The sequence below is a fragment of the Ceratina calcarata genome, unplaced genomic scaffold (assembly GCF_001652005.2).
Source record: "Ceratina calcarata isolate Rehan_Ccalc_2016 unplaced genomic scaffold, ASM165200v1 scaffold297.2, whole genome shotgun sequence".
In the NCBI taxonomy this organism is placed as follows: Eukaryota; Metazoa; Arthropoda; class Insecta; order Hymenoptera; family Apidae; genus Ceratina; species Ceratina calcarata.
The window spans coordinates 1,120,719-1,137,373 of NW_017152138.1; the positions used below are offsets into that span (position 1 = coordinate 1,120,719).

Here is a 16,655-nt window from a genome sequence, read left to right on the forward strand (position 1 = left end):
GATTATTCTCGTTACTATTGTATTACCCGTACTCTTTTCTTGAGCGATTGAAACACAGATATTTTAAGTAAGACGAACCGAAGGTCAGTAGATAGATGATTGTATATTTTAAGTGACTAATCAAAAATCTCATCGAACCAATCGTTTTCTTTCCCGTTTCTTTTTTCGTTTTACACTGTATCCGTGAAATCGCTGAGATTTTCTGTTACACGGTAAAATAAGTGCGCAGTAATATAGTGTTCCGAGCAAAGAACGTTTCTTCGAGGTGTGTGTACATTAATTAACGCTGCTACGCGAGTATGATGACTTCTTTCCTTTTCTCTTGAATGATTTTAACTGACATTATGTGTAAAATAAACGTACAAGATCAAAGTTAAAATGGGTAGGTGAAAAGAATACGACTATTCATCTTGTATATACGCAAGGTATATACGCACACGTATATCAAAAACGAAACTCGTTTATGCAGTGGCTACAAAAAGTACCGTCACACGACTGGTTTAGCGTTCACGCGCTAATTAACTGAATGTAAAAAATATACTCGAAACTTTGCAACGTCCGACAGTCGCCTCGCGTCGCCGGGAAAACTGTTGCCGCTGAAACTTGTAAAATCCGATTAAAGAGCTGCCACGTTGACTGCGGGAGGTACGAGGGTACGTATAGACACGCGAGTATCTTTTGTAGTCACTGTATATTGGGAACAAGCTGTTAACACTGTCGAGTCCCAGCTATTTTTGCGCCTCTCGTTTCCCCAAAGCTGTTCTTCTTTCTCGAGCCCGTGAACCGTGAACGAAGATTCGAAACGACGGAAGTCTTTTTAGAAATCTTTCTTTCCTAACGATTAAAATTAACGAGATGATATATTTTTTAACAGATCGTTCAAATCTGATACGATTACACGACGTGATACAAATTTAAATATTTACTGATCGAGGTGGTCTGGCGAAAAAGGAATTGAACGATGTCTGGCCCCCATTTCTTTTGGAGATTTTTCTCTTCGCGAGAATTGTGTTTAGAGAGAGCGATACCAATAGAATCGTAACAATATTTAGAAGTCTGTGATGTCTGTTAGATTACAAGCCACATCGTTGTGTAGAATCGTTTACCCGGAAGTAAGGATCAGAAGTATTATTCGATAGGGTCCGATCTGACCGCGACTTTTTCGACGGGTTTTATAATCACGAGGCGCGGTGCGAAGGAAGAGAAGAGAATAACGAAAGACTAAAATTAGGTCGGAGGCGCGTTAACTGTGTATACATGCATATGTGTTTAAATAGACTGCGGATTGAAAGATTGGTTGTTCCCGGAGAGGTAGAACGTAGAACAGAGGCGCGAGCTTCGCGGAAGATGCTCGTTTAATTAGAGAAACGGACACGGTAGGGAAGAAACAAATGGAAAACGATGCGAAAGAGGCGGAGCAAGCCTTGGAATTGAAGTCGATCGTGATTAGAGATGTTGTTTTTTTCAGAAGTATTTATGTAAATAGATGACAAAGCGTGGATTATCGTTATCGTACAGATAGATATAGGGTACGTGTGCAGAAGGGATAAATGTATATAGGAATACGCGAGATTTCAATCCCAAGTCGAGCTGTTCCGTCGATATGTCGAAGTACGTGCATCGCATATATACATACATCCATACATATGTATCGAGGAAACAAAAGAGAGTGTCGCCGTCGTATCAGTTTCCCGATTTTCTTCATATTCTGTTATTATATTAAATAAAAGTTACTGTAATATTTCTAAGGTCGCTTATTAACTTAAACACGAACACAAAGAATGCACGTATACACCGAAATTTGACTTTATTTTCAGAATTCGAAAGACACGAAACGTAAGAGTGTTTTTTGATTTGAGAAGAAGGAGGAAAGGAGAATTTTTCAATTTTGTCTCATCCGGTACATTGAACGGACCGTCGCTAAGCATCGATTAGGAGTGTAGTAAGTTCTACCTTTCGATCTCCAACGCACAAAGATGAACGATGCGTGAGAAGGCGAACAAACTTTTGATTATTATCCTACGACGATTGTTGCCAATTCTTTTCAGAAGAATCGCGTATTCTCGCTGAGGTTCGATTCTAGCAATAAAACTGAACGTACAGGAGATACGTACATCCCTGTATCCGCAACAACAGATTTGTCTCTGCTTTAAATTTCCCTGAAAGATGTCCTAATCCTAATCCAGAGTCGTTTCGCTTACATGAAAGCTGATAGAGCAAGTTAATCGTAAGTAAATTCGGAATCAATTAATATTTTGAATCAAAAAATTATTATGCATACGACATTGGATGAAAGCAGCAGACAAAAGACATGGTTTGTGAATGACAATCCTGAATCCATGTTGAAATATACGTAGCATCGTCTGCAAAGACTGGAAGACTGTCTAATGGTGACGCTAACTCCTCTTGCTATCCATCGCATACGAGCCAATTCCTATTGAAAGGAGTCACGTTTCCCAAGAGTCACTAAGGGAAGCTGAGAGAAGGGTAGTTAGTTAGCGATGGCCTCGACGCGCTCCGAATCCTCTCAATTAACGAACAGAGATTGGAGAATCAATAACCAAAATCATTTTCTGCGCAAGTACCATGCACGACGCAATCTCCTATAGATCAAATAAAAGAGAACTTATGATGCAATTTTTAATATGTAAAAATGAAAAATTGACACGTACGCATTGGATATCGATACTTGTGCAATAATTCCGCGCGATTTCAACAAATGCGTATGAACTTTCCCCTTTTCGAAGAGATCCAGGGAACCAGTTGCGCGTCGTTCGATCATCCTCTCGAGAGCCCCGAGGAAAGATGGGGAATTGGAGTACGCGGGTGCCGGCACACGGGAAGATCGATCGCGAAGTCGCGTCGCGTTTTGAGGCCATCGCTGCTGGCCGAGGGTGGTCGGAGAAGAAAAGAAGGACGGGCGGTCGGGGGTGGATGGGTGAACGAGTGGGGACCCGGTGGCCGAGGGGCGGCCAGGGACAGGGGGTGGTGTTCGTCGTCGTTGTATGGCGTACGCGCATGTTTCTTCTCCGCGAAATGGATCGATGCTGGAAATAGCTCGACCCGCAGGAGAGTACGAGGTGAGTCGGCTTCGCTTTCGGCAGGGCCTTCGCGGCTCTCTACGTCCGCTTTGTCGCCGGTTTTCCAGACCGAAAGGAAAACGTAACCCGAGCCACGGTTCGTCTTCGTCTCGAGCGCTTATTTTCCGCGAGCTTCCCCGACGCCGGCGTTCCGTATACGCGTTTGTCCGCCGGATATTCCTCGCCGCGACCTCGTTCTTCCTCTCCGATCGAGAGAAAGAGAGAGAAAGGAGGGGGATAATATTTCTCTCTCTCTTTCTCTCCTTCTTCTCGCGACACACGCAGTCTCTTCTTCTTCTGTTTCTTCTTCCTTCCGGTGCTCCGTTCCTACTTTCTATCAGTGCGTGCTTCGACGATCACATCCCGGTTACTCGAGAAAAGATTACTCGAGGGAATCTCGATCACGGGATGACTCGAAAAAAATGTGCGTCGTACCGATGTGGCTGACGAGGCTGGAATCGTAAGTACAGTACCGAGATCGGGTTTACAGTCCGGGGCTTTCCTTTTTCGTCAACACCGCTACTTATTTAGAGGAACGATAGTAAGACACGAGAACGAAAATCGTCTGGCTGTCGCACAGACATCTACGCTTTTCCACCGACGATTGATCCGCTCGAGAAGACCGCACTCGATTCTCTGCTAACTATTCTTGACACGATCAGATGGCAAAACGACGCGCGCTGTTTCCTAATCTCGTTACGTGAGAATTTTAATATTCACATTGGCGCTATTGAAACGCTGACACGATAGTCGAATTATGTGTATGCAACGATCATTTAATAAATACTACGTCTCCCGAAGTCTACGTATTGCGCAGATACTGGAACAGTTTTAATGAAAATTACATCACGTTTTGTCATTTGATTTATTCTTCATACGCTTTTCCCTCCCCAAGCTGTGCTTTGCTCTTAAGATTTTCCTTTGAACCCTAACGGAACTTCTTCAAGGAGATCCCTCAGAGGAATTTTCTTAAGGAGGAATATTTCCTGTAGTCTCGAACGCTCTGTCTGTCTTGCACTGTCATAGAATCGATCGAACGTAAAGACTGTGTCAAAGTAAATGTGACGATGTCTAAGAAAAGACAGTGCCCTGATAATGTTTATAGTAGACGGGCAGAAATAAAAGAAAATGGGCGAACTAGAGCTATAGTACGTAGGTAACTTATGATCGGATAATGAAACGTCGCGTGTGTAGTTTCTTTCGGCATGCAATTTTAGATTAGAGCAATTTAAACGAGTCTTTAAAAGAAGATTTGAACAGTCATTAAAAGCATAATTCTCTATAATGCTAAGTATAAATCATGTCGAAAATATTACAGTTTTTACATTTTAGAAGGTCGACAGATACAGTATTGACGCGTACCCGTTTCGCTCTTCTAAAAAAGCGTTCTATTTTTGGTGCTGTTAGAAAATTGTTTACATCTTTCATGGACTGGCATTTAAATATTTATCATCTGGTTATAGAAAAACGTTCTGGTCTTTGAAACTTGACGGCTTCGTGGTCGTAGCTGACGCAGCAATGATCGTTGCTAAGACGATAATGAAGCAGCTCATTGAGAACTGGCTTGGTCGATACGCTTCGTGCATACCTACTGCTTTCCGCCGCGAATTCGCCCTCAGTGATACACGTTGAATTATACATCTTGTCCATTATCCTGGCATCTGTTCTGCACGGGCCAGTGCCGTTTCCCCTTTCGCAACCCTTCCTTTTACAAATTATTCTACGTCCTACGTTAAATATCAAAAAAAAAGAAGACGCGTTATTTTACATTACAATGATAAATGTAAAAATACAAATTGTTGAAGATTAATTTCTTATCAATTCTAATTTACGAATTCCCATTTTGAAATGACGCAGTTTATAAGTGACGGGTCAATAAAAGATCGGGAGATACTATTATTCTATTAAGAAACAATGCATTTCGTTTCATAATTTTGGATATGTTTCCGTGTGGCCATAATTGAATGGATTTTACGAATTCCAGCGAATTACGCTGCTATAAAAAGTGACTAGGTGATATAAGCTTGGTGCCGGTATTACGCGTGCGTCCTAACGGAAACGGGAATTCGATGAACAAGTGTTCTTGGATATTGGAGCAACGTTCCTCGTCGAAACTTTTTCAATTACGTCACAAATCCGAGAGATTACTCTTTCGCGTTGAGTTGTTCTCTAAAAAGTCGCATTTCGGCCATTCGATGTCTTTTTATCTTTCGAATAATTAATTATTTCAATAATCATCTGCTTTATTAATTTTCCCAGTGGATTCGTCTATCGCTGGTTACTTTTTTTATAAACTGACACTCGCGTAGGCTAAAGTCGTTGAAGCCGGCTGGAATTCATAGATTGAAATTTTCTAAATATAAGCTCCAGACACGCGTGCCATTCTTCTACTTTATTGAGTTTCGTGACCTCACTCCTTCCCTTTCCATTTTCTCATTCGTAGGAATTAGTATAAAAATACGATTCGACTGGCAATTAACTGGCATCAAGCGACGTGTTCTTGATTCCGTGTGCAGGGACACGAACTGTATCGGTCGATAATCTCTATAGACTCGGTGACGCGGTTGGGGCCAAATTTAATTATCTGGATACCGGAGATAAGAGTAATGCCTTATCGTGTCAGTAACACAGCTGTCTATATCGTTTCGCGTTATTTTATATCGATTTAGTACGACATTCGTCCTGTGCTATCTACATTGGCCTGGACAATTTTTAACATTAGATTCACTCGTTTTATATTCTACTTCACAATGACTGCTACAAAGCCAATCTAATAATGAATCACGTCTGTGAATGATTTACAGAGTTCACTAAAAGCTTTCCACAATTTCGAGTTTCAGCGAAAAGGGTCGGCGAATCGTACGTCCCTCTCTGTTATCTTCTGTCTGATCGGATTCAGGGAGGATCGTAGAACTAGAACAGTGGCCTTAGACGAGATTGCCGGACTCGATTCCTCGGACGGGTATCGATTATAGCTTCCTAGCGTGTACGCAGCTGTACTGGTATCTCTGTATCGGTTTCAGCAGTCAGGCCGAAGGGGGTGGTTCGCGACGAGTTTGTTAGCACACCGAAACCACCTCGCCGTGCCGGTAATCTGGAGCACGTGTCCTCTCTCTGTCTCCCTTTGACTCGGACTAGTTATCGACGAAATCCTGTTCTCTCTATGCACCCTATGCGGTGTCGCGCCCTTTCGCCGTCGGTGACTCGTGAACTTGAGGACAGTTTATCGATTTAAGCTACCCCTGGCCATTTTGTCTAAACTTTTCTGGGTAATTTTTATTTACAATGGGACGACCGTTCGCAGTAGCGAGTATCGGTTTGTAAAACCTGAATTTTATTTCCATCGTAAAAATTGGATTATTCCAGATGACAATTCTTGACTTGAGGATTAGTTTCAGAATGAATATAATGCCTTTTAATGAACGGTGTAGATAACACACAAGGTTCTGAATTCAATACGGGATATCGTTAACTGTGAACGGTATTAATTAAATTCCATTCGTAGCGGATTAATATGCAAAGTACGTCCATCACGTAAGACCTTAAGCTTCTTATCAAAACTAGATGGGGATTGTGCTGGTCGATCGAAAGGTGGACGGAATCGCGTGTGCCAGAACCCGCTGGTTGCAGTTCACCGGAGGGTGCCATTGGGAAGGGTACATAAAAAACGTGGATTCGATTTCCCACCGTGAACCTTGAAAGCTTCGTCGTGTTACGTACGCGGGTGACCTAAAACCGGCGACGAGGGAAGAATAATAAAGATTTCTGGCGCTGTTTTCCTCCCCTTATCGCGGAGGGTATTGTGCGAGGTTCGAAGGAAGGGTAAAACTGGCAGGAATACAGTATTGCGATCGATCGGTCTATTCTGGCAACGATCCCACCACACGAAACGCGGATTTGTATCGAGCCTGTGAAAAAAAAAAATTCTAGATAAAACCAAATCGCGAGACAGACTCGTGTTCGCTTCAGTCGCCGCGACTTCAGAGACGATCGAGTTGTTTCAGGCCGTTCGGCGAGATCTCCGTGTGGTAAGAATGGACGGGGCGAGTGTTTCGCGATGTATACGCGTTAAAAAAGGACCGGACGAATTTAGAACGGAGGTCATAAAGTGTGACTGGCTAAATAAAGATCGGTAGTGTGCAACAAGTATTCGACGGTGGAGAGATCGAGCGAAGTAGTGTTCCTCGTGTGAGAACCACAGTTCTGTTCGCGAGCACGCACACGCATGTCGTTCACCGACCTTGCACGCTTCTCGTTTCACAGATGAATGAAAACAGTAGATTTCACTTATCGTTGCAGTAAATAAAACAAAGTCACGATGAATCTACGTATGTTTTGTTCGATATGGATTCTTTAGATGTAATTATTGTGTCTATCGTAGATCTACGGTTTTTCCAAGTAAACAGAACTTGCTGAGAATCTTTAGACCTTTATTCCACGCGCGACAAGGGTTTAAAGTTAGAGTCTAAAGATAGAGCAAGGGATTTTGATCGAAGAAAACCTGATCGGTTTCAGGGGCCTCGCTTGTTCCACGTTAGTTCTTAGAGGATGCACAAGCTAGCCAAGGGCCTGAAGAAGAAGAAAAAGCAGAAGAAGGGTAAGAAGGGAGCGGAGGAGGACGATTTCGACCCGGAGGAGCTCGAGCGTTATAGGCGCGAGCGGGCGGAGGCCCAGCAGAAATCTGAGGAATCCGGCGAGCAGGCGAGCACCGCCACCAGCTCCGACGAGTGGAAGAAGTTCGAGGCGTTGACCGCCGGTGTCGACTCGATCCTCAGGAAGACTCAGGGCGACCTTGACCGCATCAAGTCGACTTCGTTCTTCCAACGAAAACCACCCTTACAGGAAGAGAAGAAGGGAGAGGAGGAGGACAAGGACCAGGACCCCGATAAGAAGGCCTCGAAGAAGTGGGTCGGTTTCGACGAGGAGGGAAATCCGATCGAGGGAGAGCCGCCAGATTTCGAGAATAAGAAGGAGGACAAACCTCTGGTAAACGAGGACGGTTTCGTCGAAGTACCAGACGATGAAGATGAACACGAAGATTCGGGCGAAGAAGACATCTTCGACACCACCTACGTCGACGTCCTTCAGAACATCGACGTCCAACTAGCTTACATTCCTGACAGTCCCACCGAAGAAGAAGCCGGTGACGATCCATTCGACACCACCAGCGCTGACAAGGTTCTCAAAACCGTCGATAAAACCGGGAAGAAGCTAGTCAGCCTAGGGAACGCGGTCGAGGTACTCTCCGGTAGAATCGACTACGTGAGCTCCTGCAAGATCACCAAAGGCAGGCGCCCCAGGCTTCAGCAGGACCTCCTGTTGGACGATTTCGAGGAACCAGAGAAACCCGCGGATAGCAACGTTGTCGCGGAACCGATTCAAGTGGAGAAGACCTTGCTAGACGATGACAGTGACCTTCCGGACATTCCTATAGATCTAACGAAACTTCCACCAGTTCTACCCAGACCCGTTAGCCCGGCCGTCGATCAGGAGGCTGCAGCGGAAAACAAACCGGCGAACGGACATTTGGACATCTCCGAATTCGAAGCTTTGAAAGAGAAGACTATATTGGAAGAGATCCCTGACTTAGACGAAGGGGAATTCGACCTTGATGCGGCACCAGACGAGCCAGTGTGCCTTGAGGAGGCTGAAGACCCGTTCGAGAGCAAAGACCCAGGAGCTGTAGATTTCCAGTCGGAGATAATCGAAGCCAGCTTCGAGGCTGCTACTTTCGCCGACGAGAAAGACCCATTCGACACCACCTTCGCCGATAATATCCTCCCCGGCAAGACAGAGCTCAAGTTCATCGAGAAAGAGTTAGAAGAACTTCCTGTTTCTGAAGTCACCATATCCCTGACCGACCCTGCTGGATTGCACAGGGACTACGAGACAGGTTTGTTAAAGAGGCAAAATGTGCCGACGAAAAGCGATTTGCAAGGGAAAAAGGATCTACTAGGAGGTTCCACGACCGATCTGAGCCAGCTCGCGGACGAGCCGATAGCTCCTATAGAGGATATAAGCTACGTCGACCCGTTTGACACTTCAGCGGTGAAAGAAATTCCACCCGGGAAGACGGAGCTCAAATTTCTCGAGCAAGAACTCCTCGGCGAGCAGCCGAAGATTTCGAATTCCTACGAGGACGACGACGATTTCGATCCTAGAAAGGACGAGCAACCGGTCGCAACTGAGACCGTAGCGAGCAAACCTCCACCGAGACCACCTGCGCTGGTGAAACCTACTTTCCAAGTCGATTTCGACGAGGAGGAGGAAGAGAACAAGAACGAGCCTGCCGATCGTGGGCGTAGATCCTCGAGGCCGGAAGTGCTCGAACTAGCGCCGGCCAAAGCAGTCGCGTTCGAACTACCGACACCGTCCAAACGACCCGATCTGCTCACCACTACCGAAGAGGAAAAGTCGTTACCGTCGAAGCCACTTACTCCGTATTACTCGCAAAAGTCGATCGAGGACCTTCTGCCCATCGAGGAGGAAGAGGTCGATGTCGATCCGTTCGACACCAGCTTCGTAGCGAAGGCAGCGCCTGGTAAAACGGAACTGAAGCTGATCGAGTCGGAGTTGTTGAAGCAGCAGGAGCCGCGGCTGCCGCACAGCTTGAGCGATCACGACTTCGACCCGCGCTCCGAAGGAGGTTCTGCCCGTCGGCAGAGCGACTTCACGGCCAGTTCCATCAGACCGAGCAACTTGAAGTTAAACGATCTACAGAACGAAGTGCTGAAGAAGTTCGAGCAGCAGAATCAACCGAAGCTGCAGGAGAGGCAACAGAGTTTATTGGACGAGACGATCGAGGTGGATGCGAAGCCTCTGACGCCGAGAATCGAGGCGAAACCAGTCGAGGAAGAGATCTCTTACGAAGATCCTTTCGACACATCCATAGCCACTAACATTCTCCCCGGCAAGGCAGAACTGAAGGTCCTCGAGAGTGAGCTGGAGCAGATTCCCGTGGAAATTCCCATTCGTCCAGCACCGATCACTTTGACAGCAATCGTTAAAACTGTAGTTCCGGAGATTGACCCAGATTTCGATCCCAGGGCCGACGAGAAAAAGGAGGCGACGGATTTCTTGAGCATCGACGACCAAGACCCCGGTGCGAAAGTGCTCACTCCATTACAGAACGAGAGTTTCAGCTTGGGAGAAGACGTGGATCCTTTCGACACCAGTTTCGCTAGTATAGGACCAGGGAAGACGGAGTTAAAGCTGCTCGAGTCCGAGCTAATGGAAAAATAGAAGCTGTTTTCTCCGTTTTCTTTTTCTACTCTTCTTCCTCTGAAGGACTCGTTGCGCATTTCTAGGGCCAGAGAAGAGAAAATAGGAACGCTCTTTATCTTCTTCCACTTCGTTTAAAAGACTCTTTGCCGACGCTGTCCGCAATTCCACATCGTGAAAGTACTACTACTTCGAATAACTACGCTTAAGCTAGTCAATTAAATCTTCAAAATGGATTCCAAAGGAGGAAATCCGTTCCTGATGGACGACTACGGCGCTGAGGCGAACGTGACCAATCAAGCGTCGAACCCGTTTCTCCAGGATTTCGAAGATACGGAAACCACCGGTGGAGGGGAAAATCCGTTCCTAAATTTCGGCGGAGACCAATCCTTCCAATCGACCGTCGCCGTCGACTCGACGAACCCCTTCGCCTCGTTCGCCACCGATACCACCGAGCCTGGCGCCGGTTACGAGGAACCCGCCACGGATATTACTCCAGAAAACATATTCGCTAACCAATCGACGAACATATTTGTCAGCGAGGCGAGTCCGAACCTGTTTGACGTGCCGTCTACTCAACCTGACGATGACCTCTTCGGTCATACCGCACCACCGCCGAGTCCGGCAACGGTGGGACCGGTACAACCGAAGAACGGCAAGCCTCTACCCTCGAGACCACCCCCGCCGAGGCCACAACCACCGGTGCCTCCCAAGAACACCAAAGATCTGATACTATCCGTGACCGGTGCTATGGATGCAACTTCTAATCATCTTTTAGATCGGCTACAGGTTTGTGTGCATCGTGTATATACATACAATAAACAAAATAGACTTCTCATGTATTTTACTGATATTTATATTAGCTGATTCGTATGCTAATCGATATGATCATTGTTTACAGGCAACGAGAACACCTAGCCCTACTCTGATGCATTCACCGTCTCCCACTCCGGAACACAGTTTCGCAGATCTTCTGGACGTCGATTCGAACGTCCCAGATTTGATTCCGGATGATGCGAAAATGGAGTTGCCGCAGAACCAGGACATCATGGACCTCTTCGACGCGCCCAACACAGATACCACTGCGACTACCATATTTTCCACCTCGATGACAACCGGAGACACTACTAGTTTGGTAACGACAGCCCTGACCGATATGACGGGTCAGGAAAATCCGTTCGCAAGTATCCCGGAACAGGAAGCGTCGCCGCCACAAGCCGAGGATGCATTGAAGTCGGACTTCGCCGAAACCGCGTCCGAGACCAGCGACAAGAGACCCTCGATAGCCTCTACGACCGGCGTCGTGGGAAGCGACAGCGAAAAAGCCGGCATCGATTTAGACTTCACCGCGGAATCTCCAGTCGTCTCAGAGACTGTGCAGTCTCGGAAACCGTCGGCCACTGCCGCCGAACTCTTCGCGATAAGTACAGAACAGTTAACAACGGCCGCTACTGAATCGTTCTTCTCCGTCGCGGAGACGACCACCCCGTTTGGAGCAGTGGACACCACCCCGTCTATTCCATTCTCCAACGCGCAACCCCTATTCGCGACCACTGAAGTCACCACCGCGCCTAGTCAGCCCGGCGGGCCGTTCTCCGACTTGCTCGGGGACTTTGGCGAACCTACGAAAGACACGACTACTATAACGTCGACCAGTCCGATCCCTGGAGCTGAATTTCCGATCAACGAAGTGTACAAGCCTGAAGAGCAGCTTGACAACTTTGCAGCCACGACGAAAACCATGGAGAATGCTGGAGACGCGTTCGACATCTTTGCTTCCAAGTTCGACAAGGCAGCGGAACAAGAAACTAGCACTGGGGATCCGTTCTTGGATGCGTTTGGTGGCGGCGGTGGTGGTGGACCCACCGCCATGGACACGTCGAGTGATGGTAAAGAAGTTGATGTTATATAAGTTTCTCATCGAAAATCAATTTCGGTGTACACAATCTATGATATGTCTGAATATGATTGGTCTGAACAATTTTTAACTTACTGATAATTCTAGTTTGGGGCGATACCTCTGCAACCGGTTCGGAAACAGCAGTAAGCGGATTTGGAGAGGCGGATGGATTTGACTCGTTCCTCAGCATGACTGCTCCTCCACCAGAGCCAACGATCAAGAGAAGTGAATCTGCAGAATCGGACGAGGGACCAGACTTCAGTGTATTCATTAAGTAAGCGAGGAAATAATTTCTTAATCTTGTCACAGATGAACGCGCGTACTGATTATTAATGCGTTCTGTTTTTAAAAGACCGAAGGAGGATGATCAAACCGCTACATTAGAAACTGGAGTCATGCCCGTATTAGCACCACCACCAAAGAGTCCACAGAACACGGCGTATGCCGATACCTCGCCACGTTTCAACCCCTTCGACAAGTCGGAATTCGCGCAGGATGCTATACCTACCACGGAAGTCGTTCAACCTGCTGAACTGACCAGAACAGATTCTCAGGTATTATGAAACCATTTACCATTTTAATTTTTTCAATACTTATATCGGGTACGAAAATATTCACTTGGAGAGAAATATGTGTGCAACACTATAATTAATAGGACGGCGACTTTATTTATTTATGAAATAATAAAATTATGAAATATTTTTATTTGTTTCCAGGAAACACCGCCCACTCCTTTATTCGACGAGGACGTTAGTCAACCTCTGGAAGATTTCCCAAGAGTGACGTACACCGGTGATGGCTGGGACATGCATCTGCGTCAGCCGAACAAGAAGAAAATAACCGGACAACGGTTCTGGAAAAAGATCTTCGTACGATTGGTCTACCAGGGTGACAATCCTGTGCTTCAGTTGTTCAATACCAAAGACGACAAGGACCCCTTTCAAGAGTTACCTCTGCTTGCGTCTTACTCCGTTTCGGACATCGCCGCCCAACAATTCGATCAATTCGGAAAGATATTCACCGTCAAGTTACAGTACATCTTTTACAAGGAGCGACCCGGAGTTCGACCTGGTCAAGTGACCAAGGCGGAGAGAATAACGAACAAGATTAGCCAGTTCGCAGCGTATGCTATTCAAGGTGACTATCAAGGGGTGAAAGAATTTGGAAGCGATCTGAAGAAGCTTGGCCTCCCCGTCGAACACGCGCCGCAGGTACGCATAAAAAAATTGATAATGAGCAGAACTGCGCAAGTTTAATATAAAAATCGTTTGAAGATTTATAATCGCACTACGAATTTTAAGGCATTTTCAATCTCGATTTAAAAATACGATCTGAATAGAAATTTCTTAAAAATAATAACATGCATTTTACTTTTTTTTGCAGATTTCTCAGCTGTTCAAACTCGGTTCGCAACGTTATGAGGACTTGAAGACGTTCTCCTGCGCGATAGAAGAAGCTCTGTTCAGACTGACAGCGCATCGAGATCGAGCCCTCAATTACAAGATGGAAGAGGTCCAAATCTCGGTCGTGGATGAACTCTACGTGGAACAGAGCGCCCAAGGCGTCGTTGAGAAACAGATAGCACGTGTTCGACTGTTCTTCTTGGGCTTTCTTTCCGGTAAGAATATATTTCCCCTAAATCTTTCACGGCGATCTTAATGTCAATTCCTCGATTTAATCACAGGAATGCCTGACGTCGAATTGGGAATAAACGATATGTGGCGTCAGGGGAAGGAAGTGGTGGGCAGGCACGATATTATCCCAGTGGTAACGGAAGAATGGATTCGCCTCGAGAACGTCGAGTTCCATTTCTGCGTCCAGCAGGACGAATACGAAAAATCCAGAACCATAAAGTACATATAATTTAATCCTATCATTATATCCAGAATCGATGTGATTTAATCCTTGATACTAACGAAATGCTAACAACAACTAACCCGTTTGAAGGTTCAAGCCTCCGGATGCATGTTATATCGAACTGATGAGATTCCGAGTGAGGCCGCCTAAAAACAGAGAGCTTCCCCTTCAGCTTAAAGCTGTTATGTGTGTTACCGGTAACAAGGTAGCGTCACTAGGCATCTAACCGAACTAACACTAATCTAGTCTGAGACAACATATGTATATTTCCTTCGCAATCGATACTTGCTTCAGTCTTGATATTTTTACACCTCGAACGCCCGCGCTAGCTGACTCCGTTCGTTCGTTATTAACAGGTAGAACTGAGGGCGGACATTCTCGTGCCAGGATTCGCGTCTAGGAAATTAGGCCAAGTGCCCTGCGAGGATGTAATGGTCCGTTTCCCGATTCCGGAATGTTGGATCTATCTATTTAGGGTAGAGAAACACTTCAGGTACGGGTCTGTGAAATCAGCTCACAGGAGAACGGGAAAGATCAAGGGAATAGAGAGACTTTTGGGCGCGGTGGATAATCTGGAGCCTCAGTTGTTGGAAGTGACCTCGGGTCAAGCTAAATACGAGCACCAGCATGGTGCGATCGTTTGGAGAATGCCTAGGCTGCCGAAAGAAGGACAAGGTATGTCTCATTGATAAAGCAATCAAGTATTGTTCCACACGCCAGTGGTTCCCGAACTTTTTTCATTTGGGAAACAATGGCTCAGGAATGGGTCACGACTTCGATAAATGTTTTTTATGAACGATGTTATTTCCAGGAGCGTACACGACGCACCAACTGGTCTGTCGAATGGCCCTAACTTCCTACGACCAGATCCCTGAAAACCTCGCCGAGTACTGTTACGTAGAGTTCACGATGCCGGCTACCCAAGTGTCCCACACGACGGCCAGAAGCGTCAGCTTTCAGAACCATGACAGCGACGCTCCACCAGAGAAATACGTCAGAAATCTATCGCGGCACGAGTACAGGTAAATGTTCACGATACCACGTGTGATTTACATGCATCAATAAAAACTTTCGATGTGATCGGATCGTGTATATGAATTCTTATATCGGAGATCGTTAAATGGACGTCTCTGTGTTTCCACAAATTAAAATGCATGTCTGTCAAGGTTCATTTTGAAATCATCCTGACGCATTTTATCTGATTTCTCAGAGTTGGAATCGAGCACACACAGGGCGAAGGCCCGGCAGCGTACGTGGCAGCGACGTACACGAAGAAGATCCCGGAAACGACGCCTGAAGTTCCAGCTGAAGCTCATCCGGACGCCGCTGCGGAATCCGACTCGGATTCATCAGAATAATCATGAAAAGGTGGCGTGTAAGATATTTAAAAACTACTTGTTAATCGATAAGATGTATACAGGAAAACGAAACATTGTCCGTGACCGGACGCGTGGCGTTTCGCGAGTCGTCGCACGGAATGACTAGCAATTCCACGCGAGGAATTGCTCGCATAGAGATCATCGATGAATCGAAGCATATAATTATCGGCGTATTTTAACGCACATCAGTATTAAATGATAATCGACGTCGGTTCGCGTCGTATTTGAGATTGAACCGCGATCCGCGAAACGCAGACGCATCGCCGCGTGTTCATGCAACGCATAGCAATTAACGAAATGTACGTACGAAAGGAGTAATTTGTAAGGGAGGACAATACCGATTTTACGTTCAGTTTAGCTTGCTAAGTAGTAATACGCAGTTGCGGTGAAAGGCTTTGCTCTGTTCGTGGAAAGGACGAGTATTATTTAAATGTTACCAACCCTTAATCGAATGTTCGCTCATTTTTTTTATCAATGTGGATCAGTGTCAATGACGTTGGCAATTTTGTGGTAACGATGAGCACGATGATCGGAGGACAATAGATGTTAATTTAAGATGGTTGCAATGGAGGATGAACTTGCGATGCATATCTTAACGTTTGAGCTTGCAGATTGCAGATCAATCTATATCGAATGTTATCTACCAGTTTTCGAAAGGTAGCTTATCGAGATTAATCGCCAGTTATTAGACATGTAAGCGAGCGATAATTATAAAAAAAACAGACATGGATTTTGTCAAGTAAAGGAACGAATATACAGAATAGTGGACACATCCTAATATGTGTAGGTTTCCCAAACTGAAAAGTCCTGGTATTATACATACGTAGCAGCATTCGTTCGTAACGTAACATTTATCTGAATGCTCATTACAAACGAATGCTCTAGTCTGCGTCGGCGTTAATAGTGAACAAGCATGCGGGAGAGCATAACTTATCTAGTCTATGTAATAATACTATTTCGCTCTTTTGCGTCAGATGCATAAGCTCTCGAGATATAATATAGAATATGTATGTCTAAGTCATAGCTATAAGTTTCCGTTTTCCATTACGTTTCATATTAAGTGAATTCTATTGATAACAGTGAGAGTTTGATAAAATTTCATATATTAGGTGAAGATTTTAAAAAGATGTAGTTAAATTTTTAGAGACTGAAGGTACCTAAGAAAAAGTTATTAAAAATTTTAATTTCAGGAATCTTTAATAACTTTTTTCTTAAGTA

At 45.5% G+C, this 16,655-nt stretch overlaps 1 protein-coding gene across 1 annotated transcript; it reads left to right on the forward strand.

Moving 5' to 3' along the window:
• The first annotated feature begins 3,086 nt into the window (after nucleotides 1-3,086).
• LOC108623972 (protein stoned-B) lies at nucleotides 3,087-16,148 on the forward strand. The gene is made up of 13 exons (XM_026812745.1): nucleotides 3,087-3,540; nucleotides 7,596-10,319; nucleotides 10,524-11,090; nucleotides 11,203-12,190; nucleotides 12,307-12,475; nucleotides 12,554-12,755; nucleotides 12,918-13,412; nucleotides 13,585-13,819; nucleotides 13,886-14,054; nucleotides 14,149-14,263; nucleotides 14,415-14,733; nucleotides 14,870-15,080; nucleotides 15,269-16,148. The coding sequence occupies exons 2-13, from the start codon at nucleotides 7,629-7,631 to the stop codon at nucleotides 15,414-15,416; spliced, it is 6,309 nt and encodes a 2,102-aa protein (XP_026668546.1). The 5' UTR covers nucleotides 3,087-3,540; nucleotides 7,596-7,628; the 3' UTR covers nucleotides 15,417-16,148.
• The last annotated feature ends 507 nt before the right edge of the window (nucleotides 16,149-16,655 follow it).

What these genes read in the sequence shown, in the direction of transcription:
- LOC108623972 (XM_026812745.1), top strand. Translation starts at nt 7,629, where the DNA reads ATGCACAAGCTAGCCAAGGGCCTGAAGAAGAAGAAAAAGCAGAAGAAG. An exon ending in ATCTTTTAGATCGGCTACAG is followed by an intron (nt 11,091 to 11,202) that starts GTTTGTGTGCAT and finishes CATTGTTTACAG; the next exon opens with GCAACGAGAACACCTAGCCC. An exon ending in TGTGTGTTACCGGTAACAAG is followed by an intron (nt 14,264 to 14,414) that starts GTAGCGTCACTA and finishes CGTTATTAACAG; the next exon opens with GTAGAACTGAGGGCGGACAT.